Source organism: Tetrao urogallus, assembly GCF_951394365.1.
Source record: "Tetrao urogallus genome assembly, chromosome: 1".
Lineage (NCBI taxonomy): Eukaryota > Metazoa > Chordata > Aves > Galliformes > Phasianidae > Tetrao > Tetrao urogallus.
Window position 1 is genome coordinate 191,812,797 of NC_136813.1, and position 22,346 is coordinate 191,835,142.

The 22,346-nt window shown below is 43.9% G+C and overlaps 1 protein-coding gene across 1 annotated transcript in view; it reads left to right on the forward strand.

Annotated features, from left to right (window-relative positions):
* Positions 1-371: 371 nt before the first annotated feature.
* Positions 372-22,346, forward strand: part of EXOC4 (exocyst complex component 4) — a gene marked incomplete at both ends in the record, with an annotated part of 395,210 nt that continues 373,235 nt past the window's right edge. The window contains 2 exons of the mRNA XM_079535213.1: positions 372-457; positions 20,174-20,363. Coding sequence (XP_079391339.1) covers positions 372-457; positions 20,174-20,363 — 276 coding nt within the window. The remainder of the gene's footprint in view (positions 458-20,173; positions 20,364-22,346) is intronic.

Sequence of the window (22,346 nt, forward strand, 5' to 3'; positions counted from 1 at the left end):
TGTCAGGGGAGTGGACAGACTCGGCCATTTACACTTTAACATCCAGAACAAAAAATGCGTTCCCCAGTGAAAACAGCTTTTAACAGAGGCGACTGTTCTTATTCAGCGGGGTTTTAGGAAGATAAATTAAAATGAGAACAGCGGGAGGAACTGGCAAGAGCCACAACCCTGAGTCAGCCTGAGGCTGAAGCAGAGTCACAGAAACTACAACTCCCAGAAGGCACCGCGGCGCCCCCGCACGATGCATAGAAGGCTGATAGCTCCCGCCCCGCCTTCCCCAGCCTCCTATTGGATGGAAGCCCGCTTCCCTTTCTTCTGATTGGCCGCGGCGCCAGTAGGGGCGGTTGCTCTGTGTTTGAAGGGGGCGCAAGATGGCGGCGGGAGAGGCGGTGGGACGCTACCGGAGCAGCATGAGCAGAAGCAAGGACCCTTCGGGGCTGCTCATCTCTGTGATCAGGTATGGGCGGCGCGGCTCCGCTCCGCAGCCTCCCGGCCCGCCCTCAGGACCGACCTTGGGCTGTATGTGGGCCTTGTGGTGCTGTGGGGGCCTTGAGAGCTCGGGGTCGTTGCGGGGCCCGGACAGCTGTGAGGAGGGCTCCGGGCTGGAGTGGGGCCCCCTCTGCTGTGCCCTCATGAGCCCTCACCTGCTGTGTTGCGTTCATCTCAGAGCACTCCCAGGGTAAGGAGGGGATATAGAGGAAGCCTTGAAGGTACTCAGAGGATGGAGTACTTCTGTGAATAAATGCTGAGAGAGATGGGGCTGTTCAGCCTGGGGAAGAGAAAGCCCCAGAGAGACCTAATAGTGTCCTTCTAGCACCTAAAAGCAGCCTGAGGAAATTGGGAATAGTTCCTCTGTTAGGGGACGTAGTGATGGCACAAGGGGTAATGGGCTCACACAGAAAAGAGGTGGATATAATTTAGGGATCTGGAAGAAATTCTTTACAATGAAGGTGGTGAGGCCACTGCACAGCTGCCCATAGAAGCTGTGGGTGCCCCATCCCTGCAGGTGTTCAGGGCCAGTTTGGGTGGTGCTGCCCAGTTTGGGCATTCTAATCCTGCTCTGATTGTCCATACTTATGGCAGGAAGTTAGAAGTAGGAAATTTTTGAAGTGTTTTCCAACCCAAGACATTCTGTGATTGTGCTCCACTTTCCACTGCTTTTCAGCATCAGGAGGTCGGAGGAGTGATGCCTGCAGCGAGCACCAGCTTTATGCCATACTGGGAGAGTCAAGTGACCGTCTCCCTACTGCTGTAGAATCTGTAGTTTACCCTCATCTGCCAACACACAGCAGCACTGAGTATAAAATAAGGCTGGTTGGAAATAAGGCTTGCCTAGGAAGTCCAATATGTGTTCAGGTTGGATATTAGGAAAAGTTTCTTCTCAGAAAGAGTGCTGAGGCATTGGAACAGGCTGCTCAGGGAGGTGGGGGAATCCCTGGAGGTGTTCAAGGAACATGGAGATTCGGCACTGGGGGACGTTGTTTAGTGGACATGGTGGGGATAGGTTGGTGTTTGGACTAAATGATCTTCGTGGTCTTTTCCAGCCTTAATGGTTCTGTTGTTCTATGATTCCATCCTATTTTAGGATGTGAGACTGGGAAAATCGCCACCTCAGCTTGTCTCACCACTACGCAGGAGTGACAAGAAAGCAGTTGTCTAGTCATGTTCTGGCTATTGATTTTTGTCTGCCCTTGTTCCTACTCTTTCCTCTCCTGGAATCTGATTCGGTGATTATCTCGGAGCCAAGCAAGACCTGCCATTTTTCTATTTCCCTCGGTGCCTTTTCTAAATGCTTTTAAGTCTTTTTTTTGGGTAGCTTCTGCTCAGTGAGTTGGCAGCTGATTTCCCACACTTAAGCTTTGAAATACTGGTTTTATATACACTTTCCAAAGTGGCTGTAGGCAGCAGGCAGTCCTACTACAGTCATATTGTGCCTTGTAAAGAACTTACAAACTTCAGTTCCTACCTTGCAAGAGACTGCTTTGCTAGAAACTGTAGTTATTCTACTTTGGAGAAGTTATATTAGTAGTGATTCAGTATCCAGCACGTGTAATGATCTAATACTGAAGTACTGTATGAATCATAGTGTTTAGGGCTGAATTCTATTCCTTTTCATTATTTCTTTAAGCTGGTCTTTCAGATCTTGCAAACTCAAGGTAGATGGCAACCAAGCAAAGCAGCTGCTTCACTGCTCTGCTTGGCCTTCCCAGCTTCATGAGCGTGGTCTTGGAAGTGTGTGCTAATAAGTAACAAATCCTGGATCCTGATTTTTCTTTTTTCTTTTTTACTGTGCACTTGTGCCTTGTATTTGGCCAGAGGTTGGTAGTGTGAATTTCAAGTGTGTTGTGCTTATTATTTCTTTGTCAACCTCAAGTTTGAGTAAGTGGGAGAGGCAGTGTGGTAGGTCCTAGCTGGGTGATTTTCACTTACAGAAAATACAGTAATTTGTGAGCAGTGGAAGAATGAATAGTATCAATTAATTGCTGCAGCATTTCCTCTAATAATCTTTTTTTTTTTTTTTTTGCATATTTTCTATAATTCCAACAGAAATTTAAGAAGAATTGTAAGGGATTTCCAGATTTCTACTTCAATTCGTGTAAACTTCTTGCTTCTTTTATAATATAAAACGAGAATGAGCGTTCTTACTGAGTAGGAACTCATATTTGTCTAGTAATCTTTGGCTTACATGCCCTGATACCTTAGTCAGCCGATGTCCAGCGTTCAGATGCAACGCTGAGGATGTTGACTTTATTAAATTAGAATTATTCAATAGAACAGCCTGATAACTGAACCTCCAAAATGTAATTAGAACTTAGTGTGGATGTGGAGGCTCTTTGCAGTGTTTGCTGGGTAGCGTTGAGCCAGACCATGAAAACCTGAAGGTAGAACTGATTGCAAAGGAAGGAAGAACTGTTGTGTTAATATTCACATTTCTTACAGTTAGCCAAGTACAAAAAGCAAATGGCACGTGAAGGAATTTCAGTCAGTTTTCTCTGTTGTTTTCGTACGGCAGCTTGGGTGAATATGAGCCTTTTAAGCAATAGGTGACATTACTTGCTGTTTTGTGTGTTCATAAAATACCGCTGGCAAACAACTTCAGAGCTGGGTGAGTTGAATTTGTCTTTCTTATGACTTAGCTTCAGAAAGATATCAAAAGCCTTAACGGTCTGCTGTTGGTTTGAAATGCAACGAAGTTTTCTTTTCTTGATGCTTTTTATTTCCAAAACATTTAAGTGGAGTTTCTCCTGCCGGTCCTCTTCGTTTTATGCTTGCGTTCCTCTCTTTATTTAGAAGGCTGTTTATTTCTGTTGTTGCTCTGCAAAATACCCTTGAAAGGAAACGATGTATGAAAAGCAGGAGAACTTTGTGTTCTTCTGCAGTAAATAAACAAAAGCAGAGTGGCAGGGGAGTTGGACTTGACAATCTCAATGACACCAAGTGGATGCAGACAACAGCAAGCTGAGCAGTGCAGTCAATACGTCGGAAAGAAGCAAAGCCATCCAGAGGGACCTGGACAAACTGGATAAGTAGGCTCGTGTGAACCCAGTGAGGTTCAGCAAGGCCAGGACAATCCCAGGTATTTATACAAACTGGGGAAGAAGTCCTTGAGAGCAGCCCTGTGGAGGAAGACTCGGGGGTCCTCGTTGTGACCTTCCGATATTTGAAGGGAGCGTATAAATAGGAGGGGGAAAGAGTGTTTATGAGGGTGGATGGTGACAGGACAAGGGGGAATGGTTTTAAACTCAGATGGGGAGGTTTAGGTTAGATATTTGGGGGAAGTTTTTCACACAGAGGGTGGTGACACACTGGAACAGGTTGCCCAAGGAGGCTGTGGATGCCCCTGGAGGCATTCAAGGCCAGGCTGGATGTGGCTCTGGGCAGCCTGGTCTGGTGGTTGGCGTTGATCATTGTGGTCCTTTTCAACCCAGGCTGTTTTATGATCTCCAGAGGTTTTTCCCAACCCCTGTGATTCTGTCACTCTTTGTGCATTATGGTATTTTACTCTTTAACAGCAAAGATGGTGAAAGGGAATGTTTAGATTAGATCAGCAAATGTGTTTGATTTGCAGAGCACACTGAGATGTGGAGATAAGTGTTTTATAAATATAAATGATTTTATTAATGAAGGGATAATTTCTTATATTTACTCAAGCTAAGTAGCTCTCTATTGGAAGGGACTAATTTACTTTGCTCTGATGTAGATTTTGGGACTCAGTATTTGCATCACCAGACTTGGAAGGAGCAGAACTGGTCTTGCTTTCAGTGAGAGTATTTGGGGCCAAATCTCTGACAAAGCTATGATGTATTACAGCAGCAGAGAAATTGAGAAATGGCATTTTTTTGTAAGCTGGGCTCTGGTTGAAAGTAATAGTGCTGTTGCTGCAGGGAAATTAGGAAATTAACTCCATAAAAGCCAGTGTATATGTCCCAGCTCAGTGTTAAGAGTTTGCTTTGTCACACCAGTTGGCCATTCAGCTTTAAAAAGGAGTGTCAGAGTGTTTCTGAGGTCTTCTGACCCCACAATAACACTCCTAAACTGTGTCTCTGTAAATGGAAATGTGGACCCATTGCTCATCTCTGCAGTGTTGCCTTCCAGCTACTTTGTGTGCTGGTAATTGAGCTGAAGGAGGAAGCAGCAGGCACGGCCATCTCGCTGTTAGTCCCTTATCTGTCCCTGTGAAGTGTCAGCTTTTCCTGTTGCATTGAGGAACACAATTGTTTTCTGGGAGTTGTTTCCTGCAGGAGGAGCCATGTGCTGAGCGAGTTCTCCTTGGTTCTCCAGTTGTTGCCAGGCTCCTGTATGGACTAACTAGGAAGAAGCTGTTTCCTGAGCGCAAGGAGTCACATTGCTTGGTAGCCAGAGCACAGAACTGAAGAAAAAGCCCTGTGGGGTGATGATAGCCCTGTGAAGCACATCTTGGAGAGGTGATTTCTGGCTCCCAAGTTGCGTGCGTGTGGTGCCTGTGCTCACGCAGTCTGGCTGAGTCGACACAGCAAGCTGCTGTGCTGAGGTCTCCTCTGTGGTCCTTGTAGTGTCTCATTGGCTCCAAAACCTAGTTGTACATGTCCATCAATTGCAGTTCAAATCACTTAACCATGGCAGAACATATCTTACAGAGCAGGAGTGAGTTGTTTTATGGTGTTATGCTGTGATTGTGTTTCAAGCCCAAGGCTACGGTAGCATCAGGATGATGCCATGCGTTCCTTCTATAGGAGAGCTGCCAGGAGTGAGTGATGTGTTCTTGGGTGCAGTGTATGTATGTTCATAGTAATACTCCTAAAAGTAGAGAGTATTTGGGAATGTGATTGTTTGCACAGTGCACTAATAAAATCCCCAACTTTGCTGCTGCACAGGCTGCCTTTTTTTTTTTATCCGCAGTCTTTGGGGGATATGGGAGTCTCTTCAGTTTGCTGTTGTCCTCACACAGCTGAGATGTGGTGAACGTTTTGGTAAGGCATAGCTTGTGGGATTGTGGCTTTTGGAGTAGAGTCTGGGTATCAGCTGTGGATGCTCATGTTCATTGAAGGGGAGTTGGACGAGATGAGCTTTAAAGATTCCTTCCAACCCAAATAATTCTATGATTCTGGGGTTAAAATGGAGACCAGGAGCTTCCATTAGAGCAGTCCAATACTCATCACGTGTGCTGTCAAGTCTTTTAAAAAGCAGAGAATGTGCACAGAATGGAGGATGTTCTGTTCATTTGCTGCGGAACCACTTAGGGAATATATATTTATATTAATCTTTCAGAGGACAAATGTGTATGTATATTGATTTCCTTAACCTTTTGTTTTGTTGGTAGCCGGTTGAAGCAGCTTTTGTAGTCTGAAACAAGCAACCTGGCATTTAGCAAATGCTATTATTATTATTTTTTTTTTGAAATATCTTGTCAGATTTTTAATTGGTGCATGTCTGCCTTTTGTTTATTGTTGGGTGGTTTTCTTTCCAATTAAAGGTTTCTGTTTTTTTAAAACTGGCCTTTAATAGCTGCTTTAATTGGGAGAAAACAAACTTTAGCACTGACTCCATAAGACCTTACAGAAATGTTTTAGCTAAGTTTTCACACAGGCAAACGTGTATGACAGATGTCAAGGAGAACTAAAAGTGAGACGAGGTGCAGTGTGTTTCTTACTTTTATGTCTGAGGGAGTTGAAATTATGGGCAAAAACCTTGAACATATTTTATGTTTCACAACTGAAATTCTCCTTTTCCTTTTTAATAGGTTTTGACCATTATTTTCATTACATTTACAGTGAACTTGGTTAAATGGTTTCTTACTAATGACCTGGCATTTGATCACCAGAAGTGAGATCCCAGTTTGTGATGTGGGGCGAGAGAGATGGATGTATAGCTGTTACATTTGGGAAATAGCTGCTACAAGAAATAAAGCTGAGTTACTCTGATCTGTATGTACTGTAATGGTCTCTTAAAACCACTTTTATTGCAAATGGTGTTTTCCAACATTATAGAAGCAGCAGTTCTAAAATATTAGTAGCTCGGAAATGCATTGAGAAGAAATTGTGTATGGCAGAATATGATTCTAAACTATCGATTTGCCTGAAGTGATCTTGGGACAGTTGTATAAAACGTGTGTTAAGCATTGAATTGCAGCTTGGCACAGATACTAGGGTTAAAGAACAGCAGATAGGTTAGGGTACAGGTGTGAATACACAACAATATAGAAGAGCACAGTGTGTGTGGCCACACTGTTAAATCTCGAGGCACAGAGCCTTGCAGCGTTTATTTCAGCTGTAGGCAAGGCGCAGCACAGAGCTGGTGTTCTCCACAAAACAAGGAAGCAGAAAGAGGCGGTTTTGTTAATAAATGATTATCAGTTCTGTGCTTCCAACTTCTGCAATTACATCCCCTCTACCAACTCTCCCTTCCAGCGCAAGACTGAAACCTTCAAGTTAATAACAAAATTTGCAGAGCTTCTCGCTGCTGGATGCTGCAGGGATGGATTCACAGCGCAGGGTGACCAGCAGCCCTCAAGCACTCCTTTTATCATCCAGCCAGCAGGTCCAGGTCATGCTGCACAGCTTGTACTTGTGGAGATTTGAAAGCATTGATGCTTAGGACTTCATTTTTCTCCTGGGAGCATGGTGATTCATCTAATCGCTGTGCTGAATGCGTGGTTCTCAGAGGAATTGCATTGAAAGGAAATGAGTGCCTGTGGGCACCTGGACATGTGTGACATGTTCTCGTGTAGTACTTTGCTTGGGCTGGATGATTTTAGTGGTCTTTTCTATCCTTAATGATAGTAAGATTCTTTTATCAGAGTGTTTATCTTAAATGTGTGCAGTCCAATCCTTCTTTTTCTTCCAGCAATCAACCCGTTGCTACCCATACCGCTGTAGCTTGTACTCACCTGGAAAAGTGGGATTAAAGAATCACAGAATCACAGAATGGCCAGGGTTGGAAGGGACCTCAAGGATCAGGAATCTCCAACCCCCCTGCCTCATGCAGGGCCACCAACCTCCCCATTTCATAGCAGCCCAGGCTGCCCAGGGTCCCATCCAACCTGGCCTTGAACACCTTCTGGGTCGAGGCATCCACAACCTCTCTGGGCAGCCTGTTCCAGCACCTCACCACTGTCTCTGTAAAGAATTTCCCAGCCCACGCAGACGCTCAATGACATGCTGGATTAAAGGGTGGTTAATGTAGCAAAATACAGAAAGTTCTGATTATATGTGCTTATCAGCATCTTCATCAATGACAGAGATGATGGCATTGAGTGCACTTTGAGTGAGTTTGCAGACAACACTAAGCTGAGCGGTGCAATGGATACACTGAAGGGAAGGCATCCAGAGGGACCTGGACAGCCTGGAGAAGAGGGCCCATGAGAGCCTAATAAGGTTCAGCAAGGCCAAATGCAAGGTGTTGCACTTGGGTTGGGGCAATCCCAGGTATTTATACAGACTGGGGGAAAATCTCCTTGAGAGCAGCCCTGCAGAGAAGGACTTGGGGGTCCTGGTGGACAAGAAGCTGGACATGAGCCAGTAGTGTGTGCTTGCAGCCCAGAAGGCCAACTGTGTTCTGGGCTGCATTAAAAGAGGAGGAGCCAGCAGGGAGAGGGAGGTGATCATCCCCCTCTGCTCGGCTCTTGTGAGGCCCCATCTGCAGCACTGCGTCCAGGCCTGGGGCCCCCAGTACAGGAAGGATGTGGAGCTCTTGGAGTGGGTCCAGAAGAGGGCCACTAAGATGATCAGAGGGCTGGAGCACCTCTGCTATGAGGAAAGATTGAGGGAATTGGACTTGTTTAGCTTGTCTCCCCTTGGCTCCTGAAAGACCTCATTGCGACCTTCCAATATTTGAAGGGAGCATATAAACAGGAGGGGGGAATGGCTTTATGAGGATGAATAGTGATAGGACAAAGGGGGAATGGTTTTAAACTGAGACGGGAGGTTTAGGTTAGATATTAGGAGGAAGTTTTTCACTTGGAGGGTGGTGACACACTGGAACAGGTTGCCCAGGGAGGTTGTGGATGCCCCTGGATCCCTGGAGGCATTCAAGGCCAGGCTGGATGTGGCTCTGGGCAGCCTGGTCTGGTGGTTGGTGACCCTGCACACAGCAGGGGGGTTGAAACTGGATGATCTTTGCGGTCCTTTTCAACCCGGGCCATTCTGTGATTCTGTGATATTTATTTAGATGGTTGTGGGCTCAGCCTTTTTGCTATAGCTGCCGTGCATAAATGTGCAAGTCCTCAATGATAAAAGATCATTAATTTCTGTTGAAAGTGCTCTAACCAACTGTGTAAGCAGCATGAAAGATTAATAGAATGTAAGTACAGGAGGAAAATGTTTTATAATGCTCTGTTTACTTTCTGTGTTTAACAGCATTTTGAAGAGATTCAGTTTTGCTGTTTCCCATATAAAAGGAGTGAGTTGTTTCTCTGTTTGCACAACAGAGATCTGTTGGTCTGGAGGGTGGATACCCTGTGCTCCTTTTGCTGAGGAAGGAGCATGCTGGTCCCACATTTCACTATTTTTATTTTATTTTTTAATAGGATAAAACCCCTTATATTTTTATAGCCATTTTACAGTAATAACCTGCTTTCCTCAGCTATTGACTTGTACAGTGCAGCTTCTGACTGCTTTCTTTCTGGCACTGTGAGCATTTTAACTCGTGTCTTCAAATCCAGAGTTTATTGGGAACAATTGAGCAACCTGTGAAAGTGATGAGAAGGCATTCAGTGCACTGCTATTGAGTTAAATTGTTAAATACCTTCTGGATTCTTTTCTTCTTTCCAGACTGTTTCAAGCAGGCTTTTTATTTCCTTATGAAGAAACTTTTTGTGGTTGGTTTCAGTGGGATTCTGCAGAGGTATTAAAACATGTATTCTCAGATTCTACGTTTCGAGGTTAAATAGTGCTGGAAGCTGTAGATCACTCCATTTGGGACTTGTCTTTAAGACTGCAATTTTCAATTATAAAATTCAAATAAGTCTGTTTGGTTTAATGAACCTTTTGAAATGTATCGAGCAGTGTAGACAGTGGGCTGTTCTTGTCCCATGGTGCTCAGCAACTTTCTTCTCATTGTGCTGTGTTGAAATGCAGCCTCCTGAGGTCTCAGGCTGGCACAGCAAAGGGGAGGAAAGCCTGGTAAGCTCCGATGTGTGTTTTTTTTTTTTTTTTTTTTTTTACTCCATATGTGGTTTAAGTTGTGTTTTATTCTATTTAACTCATGGAATGGTTTGTGTTGGAACAGACCTTTCAGATCATGTAGTTCCAACCCCACTGCTACAGGCAGGGATACCTCTCTCTAGACCAGATTGCTCAAGGCCCCATAATAAGTAATGTCATGCCTCTGATAGCATCCTCATAAAGCACATTTGATCTTAAATGTTGCTCAGTGTTGTCAGAATGAAACCTGATCTTTGAAATGAGCAGATCCGAGCCCTGTGTGATGTTGTCTTCTGGAGGAGGAAAAAGCATTAATGAGTGAGTGCATTTTCCTTTAAAGCTTCTTGAACAGCACTTGGATGCATCTTCCATGCATGTCAAACCAATGCTTTATCCTCCCAGCAACCTGCACTTGGTTTATTTGTAACTTGGCAGCCTCTGAGTAAGTGGCTAATTAGGGTTGTTTCTGCTGGACAGAAGAGATGTGGGCAGATGCTCTCAGCTTGTTTTTTTTTTTTCTTTTCCCTTTCCTGTGCATCCTGACCCCTTCTCTCTTATTCACCTGCTGTTGTTTCTTGTCTGCTGGATTTCCTCCCACAAAAAGCTTGGGCTGTTGATCTGTGTAGCCAGTGGTGTGGCTGCCCCCAGGTGTTAGTGCAGCCATCGATGTCTGGCAGTGATCACAACGGTTCAAACCAAAGCAGTAAAGCAAATGCTGTGATGGATGCGTGGCCACAGTCATCAGTGAGAGGAGTAACACTATGAGGAGTAACAAGATTGTCATGAGTTTCTTTTTACTCTCATTTTTTTCTTCCACAGTGAATTCTCCTTGGCATACTGCAGCCAATTCCTGAAGAGAGGAGCGTGGTCTTTCTAGACATCCACTTTGCTCTGTTTACATGATTATTTGTTGCTTCTAGCAACTGCTTTCTTCATTTAGCCACAGAGATCCTTTGGTCAAAAATTGTCCGTAGGCCAAGGCCGTGCTTTGAGAGAGAGAGAGATTTTCCTGCATCCTATATAGATTTGTTGTGTTCTGTTTATTAAGTATTTGGTATGATGTAAAAAAACAAATCCCCCAGACTGCAGTGGGCACATAGAGCCTTCCTCTATAGAATGATGCCTGGCGTTGTTTTTCCTGGAGGAGAAGGTGCTAACATATGTGAGTCACGTAAGTTGGACACGCTTTAGCATAGCCTCAGCTTTTACTATGACAAGTTTTAAGCCCAGCTGTTTTGTGTGCAGTTGATACCGCAAGCTGTCTGTATTATTGTGGCTTCAAAGGTGTTTGAAAGCAAGGAACTGGTAGGCTTAACAAAGCACAGGATATGGTGCTGAGCAATAGCGAAACAGGTGGCAGAAAGTTTGCTGGGGATTGCTGTTAAAAGTGGAGCTTTGTTTGCTCCCCTGCTGATGTAACGCTCGCAATTATGCTTTGCTCAAATGTTCATTTTCTCAATCAAGTGAGAAATATTTCAATTTGATCAGCTTGCCTTTTTTTTTGTTGGTGTTTCCCACTGTCTTTAATGAGTGTTTTCATGTGAGTAAGCGATGCTGACTGAAGGCAAGTGAATTGCACTTGTGAAGGAGCTTGATCCACGCATGATGGAGTCTTCCTCCTGGATTTCCAAACCTCACCTGTGCATCATGTTACTCTTTATCTTCTTGAGCTCAGATATTCTTGTGTAGCTGATCTGATCACAGAATCACACATGGCTTGGGTTGGAAGGAACCTCAAGGGTCATCAAGTTCCAACCCCTGTGCTGCAGGCAGGGCCACCAACCTCCCCATTTAATACCAGCCCAGGCTGCCCAGGGCCCCATCCAACCTGGCCTTGAACACCTCCAGGGATGGACGGGGCATCCACAGCCTCTCTGGGCAGCTGTTCCAGCACCTCACCACTCTCATAGTAAAGAACTTCCCCCTGGCATCCAGCCTAAATCTTCCCTCCTTCAACTTCTGACCATTTCCCATTGTCCTGCTATTATCTACCCTTTCAAAGGGTTGTCTCCCCTCTTATTTATAGGCTCCCTTTAGGTACAGGCTCCCCCTGATTTTGGGGAGCAGAGGAAGAGGGGACTTTGCAGGGATGCCCAGAAGCTGTAAACCCACAACAGTGTTCACAAGGGGGCTGGACAGTCCTTTCCTGCCAAATAAGCCTTGTACCTCCCCACAAGGACTGCATGTTGCAGGTACTCACTTAACATCAATTTTCTAGGGTGCACACTTGGACACAGAGTATGTGTCCTTTCACTTTGATGCAATAAAAAATTCTACAGTAACAATGCCTACATAGAGTTACTACGATGTTCTGCATGCAAGAGAAATTTGCTAGTCAAGAAACAGGTATTTAAAACTGTTTACAATCCATAGCTTAGCAGTAATCATCCTTAGCAGGGCTGGCTTTAGGGTTGGTAAAATAGGCAGGCAGTTTATCCACCAGCCTTGCTGGGAGCATCAGGGAAAGCAAATTTGCAGAAATGAAACACTTATTACTCATTATCAGTTTCCTCTTGAAATTGGTGCTTAATGTGGGCGAGCAAAAAAAAAAAAAAACCAAAACAAAACAAAAAACACACCCATCTGCTCTATAGGATAGAATAAAGCCTTTGATAACACAGAGCTTGTGGGGGAGATTGAGGACCGATTGGTGCAAGTAGAAATTCTTGTTGAGCCTGAAATCTGATTGCTGCTGGCCCTGTGACTTTGAGATTGCTGCCTGTGCCTGTAAATGAATGGTCTTAAAGGTTAATGCTAACTTCTTTTTTTGCAGATATGTCAGATGCAGGAGTGGAGGACTAACTAAATACAGGATTTAAAGGCAAAATACACTGCAGTGAAAGAAGCAGTGGGTTTTTGAGACGAAGTAAGGACGATGTGCAGTGCACCTTGAGTTTGGGTTCAGAAGACTAAGAGCTTGTGTGTGCTGTAAAGCATGCAGAGCTTTGCAAAGCGAGGAGGTTGGCCTGAGCATTCAGGGCTGAGGAATTTGGGGATTTCTCTGCCCAGGAACTGTCCTGGTTATTGGCCTGTGTAGAATAAAATGGGGGGGTGTCACAAAGCACAGTTGCTTGTCTGATGCTTCAGAATGAGGTTCGCTATTCTGGAGATGGATGCTAAAACCAAATCTTCAGTGTCAAGAAAGGTTCTGAAGTTGAAAACGCTGATTGAGCATCCTAATTGTTCATGGATCCCTTTGGGAGGAAGGCAAGCAGTTTTCTTAAGGCACCACAGTATTTGAGCCTTTGCTATATGTATTTCTGTGAGCAAACCAAACACTTAGTGGCTGTAAAGCTTTGTGGCTGGTAGTAAGCATCACCAGCTGAAGTGGCAGCACATAAAGATGTACAGTTCTGCTGCTGGCTTTGCAGTGGGTTTTTTCTTATTTGTACTGAATGCAGCAGGATACCCCAGAATAAGCACCCTTTTAACTGTCCTGGTGGGTGTTCTCAGTTGGCATCATCCTGGTCACAGAGCGACAGCGTAAAGTCATCTGTTATGCATTTCATTCACATCAGAGCTTATTTTGGAGTAATTTGGCACAGGTGAGGAATACGGGTGTTACATGAACTAAACACTAATCCGAGTGCAGCATGCTTTCTGTGGTGCTGGGAGCTACGATGTAAAATCCTGCTTTGGGGCTGGAGTTCATTTGGAGCTCAGAAGTACAGTGTTATGAAGGGAGGTGAATCTCTCTGAGTTCTGCTCAGCTCTGTGCAGCATTTCTGTACTCCTGTAGTTATCTCTTGTGCCACATGATGTGTACCACAATGGTGTTTGTTTTCTTTTGCTGTTGAATAGCTTAGTGAAAATTGTGTTCTTTCAGTTCACAACAATGGGAGAAATTTATTAGCTTGTGAAATAACAGTGGCTTGTTTTCTGTGCTGTTTAGATCACAAGGCTGCGTTGAGTTCTGGGCATGGTTTGAAGAGAGTTTACAGCTCCTGTTTTCCTTCCTTATCTCCCTCCTCAAATGAATCCATTATACTCTAGGGGTAAATTTACAGGTGAGATGGCATCAGAAATCTGGTATCCCAGTGTTTGGAATTGCTGTTTAGCTTTTGATGACTACAATCTGTTGAACTGCTGGAAAGCAATGGGTGAAGGTGGATTCCAATGTACCAGGGCAGCCTGGTCTAGTATTAGATATGGAGGTTGATGGCCTTGCGTGCAGCAGGGGAGCGGGAGCTTCATGATCCTTGAGGTCCCTTCCAATCCAAGCCACCCTGTGATTCTGTGATACTTGAGGTTCTCGTTTGTCCCACTTTGTTCCTTCATCCGCAGTGCTGAGGAAGGAGGACCAGAGCTGCAGGGGTCGTTCTGTTTTCTAGAATGATGCAGTTTTGTTTCTTGCAGAAATGGTAGAGATGGCAATTGCATTTTGTCAAAGTGTGCATTTTCTTTTATATTTACCTTTAGAAATAAGTGATTCCTGTCTCAGTGGAGGCATCTTGCTGGATGACAGTGCTTCAGGGCTCCTGTAGATGTCTTTTCACTGACTCCCTGTCTTGGTCGTTTGAATTGGGTGCTGGAAAACAGATATGAAAAATGCTCCTGACCTAAAGGTCAAATTCTTCTTCTGTCTGTCTTTTTTAGGAGGAAGTTTTTCACTTGGGGGGTGGTGACACACTGGAACAGGCTGCCCAAGGAGGCTGTGGATGCCCCTGGATCCCTGCAGGCATTCAAGGCCAGGCTGGATGTGGCTCTGTGCAGCCTGGTCTGGTGGTTGGCAACCCTGCACACTGAAACTAGATGATCATTGTGGTCCTTTTCAACCCACGCTATTCTACGATTCTACTGGAATGAATAGTCCCAATGGACTTTTAAAATTAACCTGATATCACAGTGTATTCACTGATACTGGGGAAGAAGCAAGGTTTGTTTCATTCTTGTAGGAAATATGTTGTGCGTCGCATGATTAAAAACATAGCAGGGATTTTGCCTGATCATCTTCCCCATCCTTCTTCTTCTGAAGGATGCCTGAAAGCAGCTCCACCAAATTAAGCATTTGTACAATCTGTATTTTTAACTATGTAAATTCAAAAGGGGCAGTGAGGTTTGGCTGAATGGATTTCGGTTTTACTGTAGCATAAAAACGTCCCTTTTCAGACTAACATCCAGTTGGAATTATTCTAATCCAATTGAGCTCTTGCTAATGAGAGAGGCATATGCAACCATCCAGCTGCCAAGTACAAATTACAGGTATTTTACAGGAGAGGCGGATTCTCATTTAGTAAAATGAAAACGAAAAAACAACTGAGCTGATCAGGGAGCCCTTCTGGAAATCCCCACCGAGTTCATAACATATATACACTTGGTATGCAGATTGACATTTCTTCTGTTTGTCGTGTGTTCTCAATGCTTCTGCTTTTCAGGGAGTTCTGAGAAGCTGATGTAGATTTATTGTTTGGTAATCCTTTCATAATCCTGTCCTGTTTTGTAATTCTTCCCTTCGAAGTTCTTGCTGCGAAGTTCCTTTCCCAAACAGTTCTGATCCTTTCTATTTGGCAAACAGCGTGTTGACTTTTCTTCTTCCTTGCCACACATTTTAATAGAACTGAAACAAGTAAAGATGCCCTTGGCTTACTTTTCTGCAGTGTTAGCAGGAACATGTATAATCTCAAGAATATTAAGTATTCCTTGCTTTGCTCTTCGCTGTGCAGAACAAGAAATGGCTCCTGTACTGGGGGGCTTAGGAAATTCAGGTGTGCAGAGTAATGTTTGAGATTCAGAGTGACAGGGCTCCTTTTGTAGTTGCAGGTGCCACTTCAAGGATTTAATGTTGTGGATTTATTATTTTTTTTTTTTAAAGAAGAAGAATAAATGGTAACAAATTGCTTGAGTAGATAGAAAGTTTTGGTTGCAGCAGGTAAAATTAAGGCTCAGCATATTGGCACTGTAACCAGAGAAGAAGAGAAGAAAAGTCTTGCTGCTGGCTATGAGCAATTGAAAACGTTCTTTCAAATATGTAGCAGAAATTTGTACCTTAGAACCAGAGTGCACAAAAATGTAAGTTATTTTGTGGGGAAAAAATCTAATATGGATTTTTGAGAGCTTGAGGCATTCTCAGTTTTATAGCAGAGTAATTTCTGATGTGGCTCAAAACCGCTTCATTTCAGCTTCTTACTATATTGCAATCTGTATTCTTAAGTTGAGTTCGCTTTTCTGAGTGCTCTTGATGGTTCTTCAGTACGTGATCATAGGATGGATCACACATGCTCTGTTTCCCCAGCTGTCCATCCAGATATCTGTAGTGACAGTTGCTGAAATGAAAGCCTTAAACTTCTGAAACTTTATGGTCTTTTGGTAAAGTAAATGAAAAAGGAGTCTCTGCTATTGCTTTTCTCCACTTGGATCTTGGGTTGTGATTTTAACTTCTGGCTTATCTGTAAGAAAATCATTTGCAGTTATTTGAGGCAAACTCGTGTGGATGGGATCCCTGTCCTGACATGAAATAGCACCTTGGTTTAACCTGGAACTTTGTCAGAATGGATCACTGCTGTCTTTTCTTTACATGTGGGAGCTGAAATATCCTGGTAAGGAGGGCAGGTCCTGTGTTGGCCTGTGGTGCGTTCATGTTTGTGTATACGTGCACAGGAGTGAGGTAACTTCAGCTCCTCCAAAATGTCACTCAGCTTTAGGTGATCTAAACTGTGACGATCTTCCAGGGATAAGAAGAAATAAATGCTCTACTGAGACAGATTAGTGGTTAAGTAGCTCAGTAGTTGGTCTCAAACAGTGGCAATACACGATGTTAGAGACTCAGATCTGGCCACTTAGAGGTGCCTGGTGCCTCGTACATCTGTGGTGTCTGTGGTTGCTGGGTTAGGGAGGTTGTAGGACACCATGAGGTCCACCCTCAGCCTTCTCTGGATTGAGCAAACCAAGGGACCTCAACTTCTCCCCACATGCCTTCCCGTCCAGGCCTTCCCCCATCTTCATAGCCCTCCTTTGGTGACACTGATGGTTTTATGTCCTTAAATTGTAGTATCCAAACCTGCACCCAGTGCTCAAGGTGAGTCTGAAACGGGCATCTCTGAGTTTCAATAAGTACTGCCATAGTGCTAGCAGTACACTGCTTAGTGATGTGTTTCCGTTATATGCCTCACTTTGATGATCTTTAAGGTCCCTTCCAATCTAATCTATGACTTCTGAGTTCTGCACCCATCAGATATGTATCTCCTTTCAGTCTTTTCCAAACTGAAGAGCCTTTGCCTTAGCAGGGAGAACAACTGCTTCCTCACTTCCACTGTTTTAGTTGTGTGTTCAAGGCCAACTGAAAACAGACCAGAACTGCAGCCATTGCTCAAGCTGTTGACAGAGCAAAGTTCTGCACGGCAGCAGAGCGAGTCCTTTACTTTGCTCTCATCTTGCTGAATTCTGGATGACTTCTGTGTATGAAGCTTATGCTTCCAGAGAACTAGAAGTGTAGAAGAAGACCTTGGCAGCTGCTTTTCCAATATGTGCTGCTGAGGTTCCTGAACTCAGGATGAATGGACTGAGGCATTGAGACCACAGTGTTCACATTACCTTTTTTTTTTTTTTTTTTTTTTTTTTTGGATGGATTACTAATGGTTTTCACAGTACTAATATTACATACTACTGCTGGCTGTGTTGAGGTTTAAATGATGAGCTTTTTGAAAGCTGAACACATTCTTTTACTTGCTTTCTTTTCATTTATTACAGTCTGAACCCAAACTCCCAGGTACTGTGTGTTCTGTTGCTTTAGCTGTATGCTTAGCTTTGTTTTCTAGCACATCTTCCTACATTAATTTGTTGGAAGTGATTACATGACCTCTGCTAACAGTGTTGCAGTGTTTCAGTAGTACTCAGTGCATGTAGTTGCAGCTCCGTTATTTGATGAACCAAAGCTGTGTGCTCACCAGGTAGGGAAGAAAAATGGCCATGGAGATATGGATCTTCCTTCTTAGCTCATTGCAAGGCAGGGGTTTCCCATTTCCAAGTGGATTCTGTAGCAGTAGAGAGCTGTGTAAAGCTGCAGTGGGGGGTGTTCTGCATTAGATATCAGCAGTAGAGCAGAGGCTATAATCCAGTTTTCTTAATTCCTGTTTTGTTTTCTAACCACTCTATCACTGTTCTTTCTTTTCAGGTCCTTTTTGCATGATATTAAAATGCTTTGCATGCAGTAGAAGCTAATTGAGATAGCTTTGAGAAAACAGTAAGGCATAACTAAGAATGGAACCTTGGTGTAGTAACACGGGAAAGCATTTCCATTTCTGTAGCTACTATGAAATATGGTGCTCTAAATACCACAAGTAAATCTTATGCATTGGAAAAGGTTAAGTCCTCCTGAATGAGGAGGGTGAATGGGGGGGTAGGGAGCGCAGGGCTCATTTCTAGGTGTTGCTTGTACAAAAGCAGAGGTGCTCGCTCATCACCTGTAACTATGGCAGCTCTGTATTTGGGAGGAGAGGGAAGGTGTGAAGAACCTACACTGATAGTTTGAGCCTTAACAAAGGGAAAGACTTGGTTCCTCATTTCCATATGGTATCTATTCAGGCCTTCTGCCACTGCCATCTGAAAGGGTAAAGATGTTAGAATTGTGTCAAATAAAATACACCACTTAGGTGCACTGCCATTCAGGGCGTTGTAGGAGGCATTGTGGCTTTAATTCTTCTTTCCGTCTTGGTAGTTGACTTGGACAAGTGTACTCATCCTCCTGTTGTGCCACGTTCCATCTGGTAGTACAGATTTGCTTGTTCATTTGAGTTTTCTTAGCTGTTCTTTCTGGGGTCGTGATCTCTGGTGAAATGGCTTGTTTTTTTGTTTTTTTTCCCCCCTCTTCTTTTCAAGATGAAGCCCTTGAGTGGGTGGCACAGCCTGTTGTTTTTCTTCGTAGAGAAGCATGAGTAATGAACTGGAAGTTCTGGGTGTGTTTCCTTTGACTTCGAGAGAAAGGGAGCATTTGTTTGTAGTGTTTTGTCCCAGATAAAAGTAAACAAAGAAGCAAGATTTTGCACTTGAGTTCTGGCTATTAATGTCAGTCAAGAATGCAGAAAAATCTGTTAAGTAGGAGCTCCTTGGTTTGTCACTAAAGATACTCTTAGATGCCCCTTAAGAAAATAGGTTTCTCTCCTTCAGTGCTTTATTTTTCATAATTGTTCAGTACTTTCCTTGTACCTTCTGACTTAACTGCAGACAACAAGTGGCCGTTGCTGGAAGGCAGGTTGGTATTTTCTTACTGACAGCAGGAGGTGGTGGTTTGAGTTTGCCTGGATCTTGTTGCTTCAACAAATCCAAAACAAAAGCACTCTACTAGAGAGAGCAACAGTTCAGCAATGGTTGTGGGGTTGTTTTTTTTTTTTGCTTTGTTTTTGTTTCCTTCAACCTATTTACCTATTTCACCTCCTCCACTGAAATAGCTTAAAAAATCTAGGAAAAAAAAATTCTCACTCCTGGGCTGTGTACTTCTTCCTATGCCTAAGGGATTGCATACTCTGGCTGTTCTACTGCTTTTCTGTTCATCTACTTTTCCATTATATACTGTACCATCTTAAAGTGGTGCCAGTGCTCAGTAGAAGTCTGAACTTGGGTAATTTTTATGAGATAATGGCCTCTATGTTCATGCTCTGCTGGGTTTGTTTTTGAAGGCATCTCAATTTCTGCAAGTAGATGTTCAAAACTTCTTAATCCTTCTGTAAATCTGGGGATTTTGGAGTGATGCCATGAAACTTCAGGTTAGATATTAGGAGGAAGTTTTTCACCCAGAGGGTGGTGACACACTGGAACAGGTTGCCCAAGGAGGCTGTGGATGCCCCATCCCTGCAGGCATTCAAGGCCAGGCCGGATGTGGCTGTAGGCAGCCTGGTCTGCTGGTTGGCGACCCTGCACACAGCAGGGGGTTGGAACTGGTTGATCATTGTGGTCCTTTTTAACCCTGGCCATTCTATGATTCTGTGAAATTTTGTCCTTTTGTCCTCCTTGCTGCTTTGATTACATTTTCATCATCTTAGTTGGAATCTTAGATAACATCGATTTAAGTAAATAAAAATACTCTTGCTGGATGATGCTACTCAAAGGCTAAACAGGTGTGTCTGGCAGAAAGAAGGGTTTGTTCCCCTTTTTCACTGTAGTGATATCATGGTTGAAAACACGCTGACTGTTGGAAGGCATGGATGGCTTTTCGTGGATTTTTGTCTCTACTAAAATAGAATTCTTCATAACACTTTGTAAGCTATAAATGGGAATATATTTTAGATGCTATACCGTGCCCATGGTCATGACAATTGGGACATACAGAAACTGACATCCATTTCCCTTTTCATAAATGCAGTAATATTGTTAATTTAAAAAAAAAAAAGGTTCCCAAGCATCTGAAAGTTCAGGAATGGATAAAACAATCGTTTTGTTTTTCACTTTCTTGAAGTACATTGCTCTTTGCAGATCACCACACAGACATTTAGCAGGAGAAAAAATAACTTGGTGATGTTAAGCTGAAAGCAGTGACTGGTTTCTGGTACATGGTGAATATCTTAAGAAGAAGCTGTTTGTCCTGATCAGTAATTTAAAAACATTTGAATTTTTATCCTTAGGACTCTGTCTACCAGTGATGATGTTGAGGACCGGGAGAATGAGAAGGGCCGCCTGGAAGAAGCTTATGAGAAATGTGACCGGGATTTGGATGAGCTCATTGTCCAGCACTACACTGAGCTCACCACTGCGATTCGCACCTACCAGAGCATCACAGAGCGCATCACCAACTCCAGGAACAAAATCAAACAGGTGAAGGCTGACTTTACGTGTGTTGCTCAGCTTGCATCCCCTTGGTAGCCTCTATCACAGAATCACAGAATCACAAGGTTGGAAACGACCTGCAAGATCATCCAGTCCAACCACTATCCCATTCCTATCAGTGCCACAAGCTACTAAACCGTCTCTCGTAGCTCCTCATCCAGGCACCTCTTGAACACCACCAGGGACGGCGACTCCACCACCTCCCTGGGCAGCCATTGCAGTGCCTGACCACCCTTTGAGAGAAAAAGTTTCTCCTAATATCCAACCTAAACCTCCTCTGGTATAACTTCTTGCCATTTCCTCGGGTCCTACTATTTGCCTGGGAGAAGAGGCCAGACCCTTTTGCACCACAGCCTCCCTTCAGGAAGTTGTAGAGTGCAATGAGGTCTGCCCTGAGCCTCCTCTTCTCCAGACTGAACAATCTCAGCTCCCTCAGCCGCTCCTCGTAAGACTTGTGCTCCAGACCCCTCGCGGGTTTCGTTGCCCTTCTCTGGTCACGTTCCAGGGCCTCAATGTCTTTCTTGTAGTGAGGGGCCCAAAACTGAACACAATACTTGAGGTGTGGCCTCACCAGTGCTGAGTACAGGGAGATGATCACCTCCCTGCTCCTGCTGGCCACACTATTGCTAATGCAGGCCAGGATGCCATTGGCCCTCTTGGCCACCTGGGCACGCTGTTGGCTCATGTTCAGCCGAGCATCAACCAACACCCCCAGGGTGTCTAGACTTAGTACAAATGTATGTGACTTCTTCTCCTGAGTTCTGTTCCCTTATTGGTGGTAGAACACATGCTCACGTTTTAACCTCTCATTTCTCACCTTTTTTCCCAGCTACTTGTCATCATCTTTAAGTGAACTAAAAATTGAATTGAGAAAGCATTGCTGGCTGCTGATGGAACTGTGGTGTGGCTGGGTGCAGAGCATCCAGTCTTAATGCAGTGGTCCCAGGCTATGTCTTACTGCCAGTGTATTTTCCATAGGATCTCCTGTTGTCTTTTGAGAACACAAGTAATTAAAGAGAAAAATTAGGGGAGAATAAGAAGAGCAAAGCTTTGCAGTGCCCTCCATTTACTGTCTGGGCAAGTTGCTGTCAGGTTTTTGAAGTTTAAGGGCTGCTAAGCTAACACCTTTCAATCTGATCTGTTCATGTCTTTGTATGTTGGCCTCCAACAACCTCCTGAGTAGTCTGGGTGAATCAGCTTGCTTTTTTTCCTCAGAGAATATGAATTTTGGTGCTATTTCCAAACTCAGTTCTGTTGTGTGAATGTACATGAACTCTGTGCCCCTGTGTATTTCTGTGTTTTGAGTGCTCACTCGCTTCAGTAGTGTGTGAATAAATAACTCTGGTGCTCTTTGTTGTGGACTTGTTCCATCTGCTCTCTCCTTCCAGCTCTGACTACTGTAGCAATAGATAAATTCTTTGGTCTCCTGTCCTGTCTATTTGCTATGTGGTTTGTCTCACCTGAACTTTGCAAACTAAGCACCAGAATTGTTTCATTTATTTATTTATTTTTCCTGGCTCTGAGGAGGTCTCAGAACCTTTCACAGTATTGCCTTAGGAACAGTAGGCTGTGACCCTTCTGGTGCTACGTACTGACCCTTCTGCCTTTTAAACTTCATTTAGCATTTTCAAAGAGAATGAGACATCTTGATGCTTTCCGAAGGTAAGAGTTTCATTCCAGGATTTATGTACAAAGCTCAGCGCTTTGAAAGCAGAGATCAATTGCACTAAACTTGAAGTAAACTATACAGGTGGCATGTTTTCACACAGTATACTAAGCTTTGCAGAGGTCAAAACAAACATACAGGGGGGAGACCTTTTGGTCCTGCCTGGAAGAAAGACTGTGAAGGTGGAGAACTTTTTGATATTTAAATTTTCTTAGTTTTGGGCAACACGTATTGCAGTAGCTTTGTCCTAAGCTCATGGGAAGCCCCAGATCTGATTTGTCATCAGTCTGTATTACACTATCAGA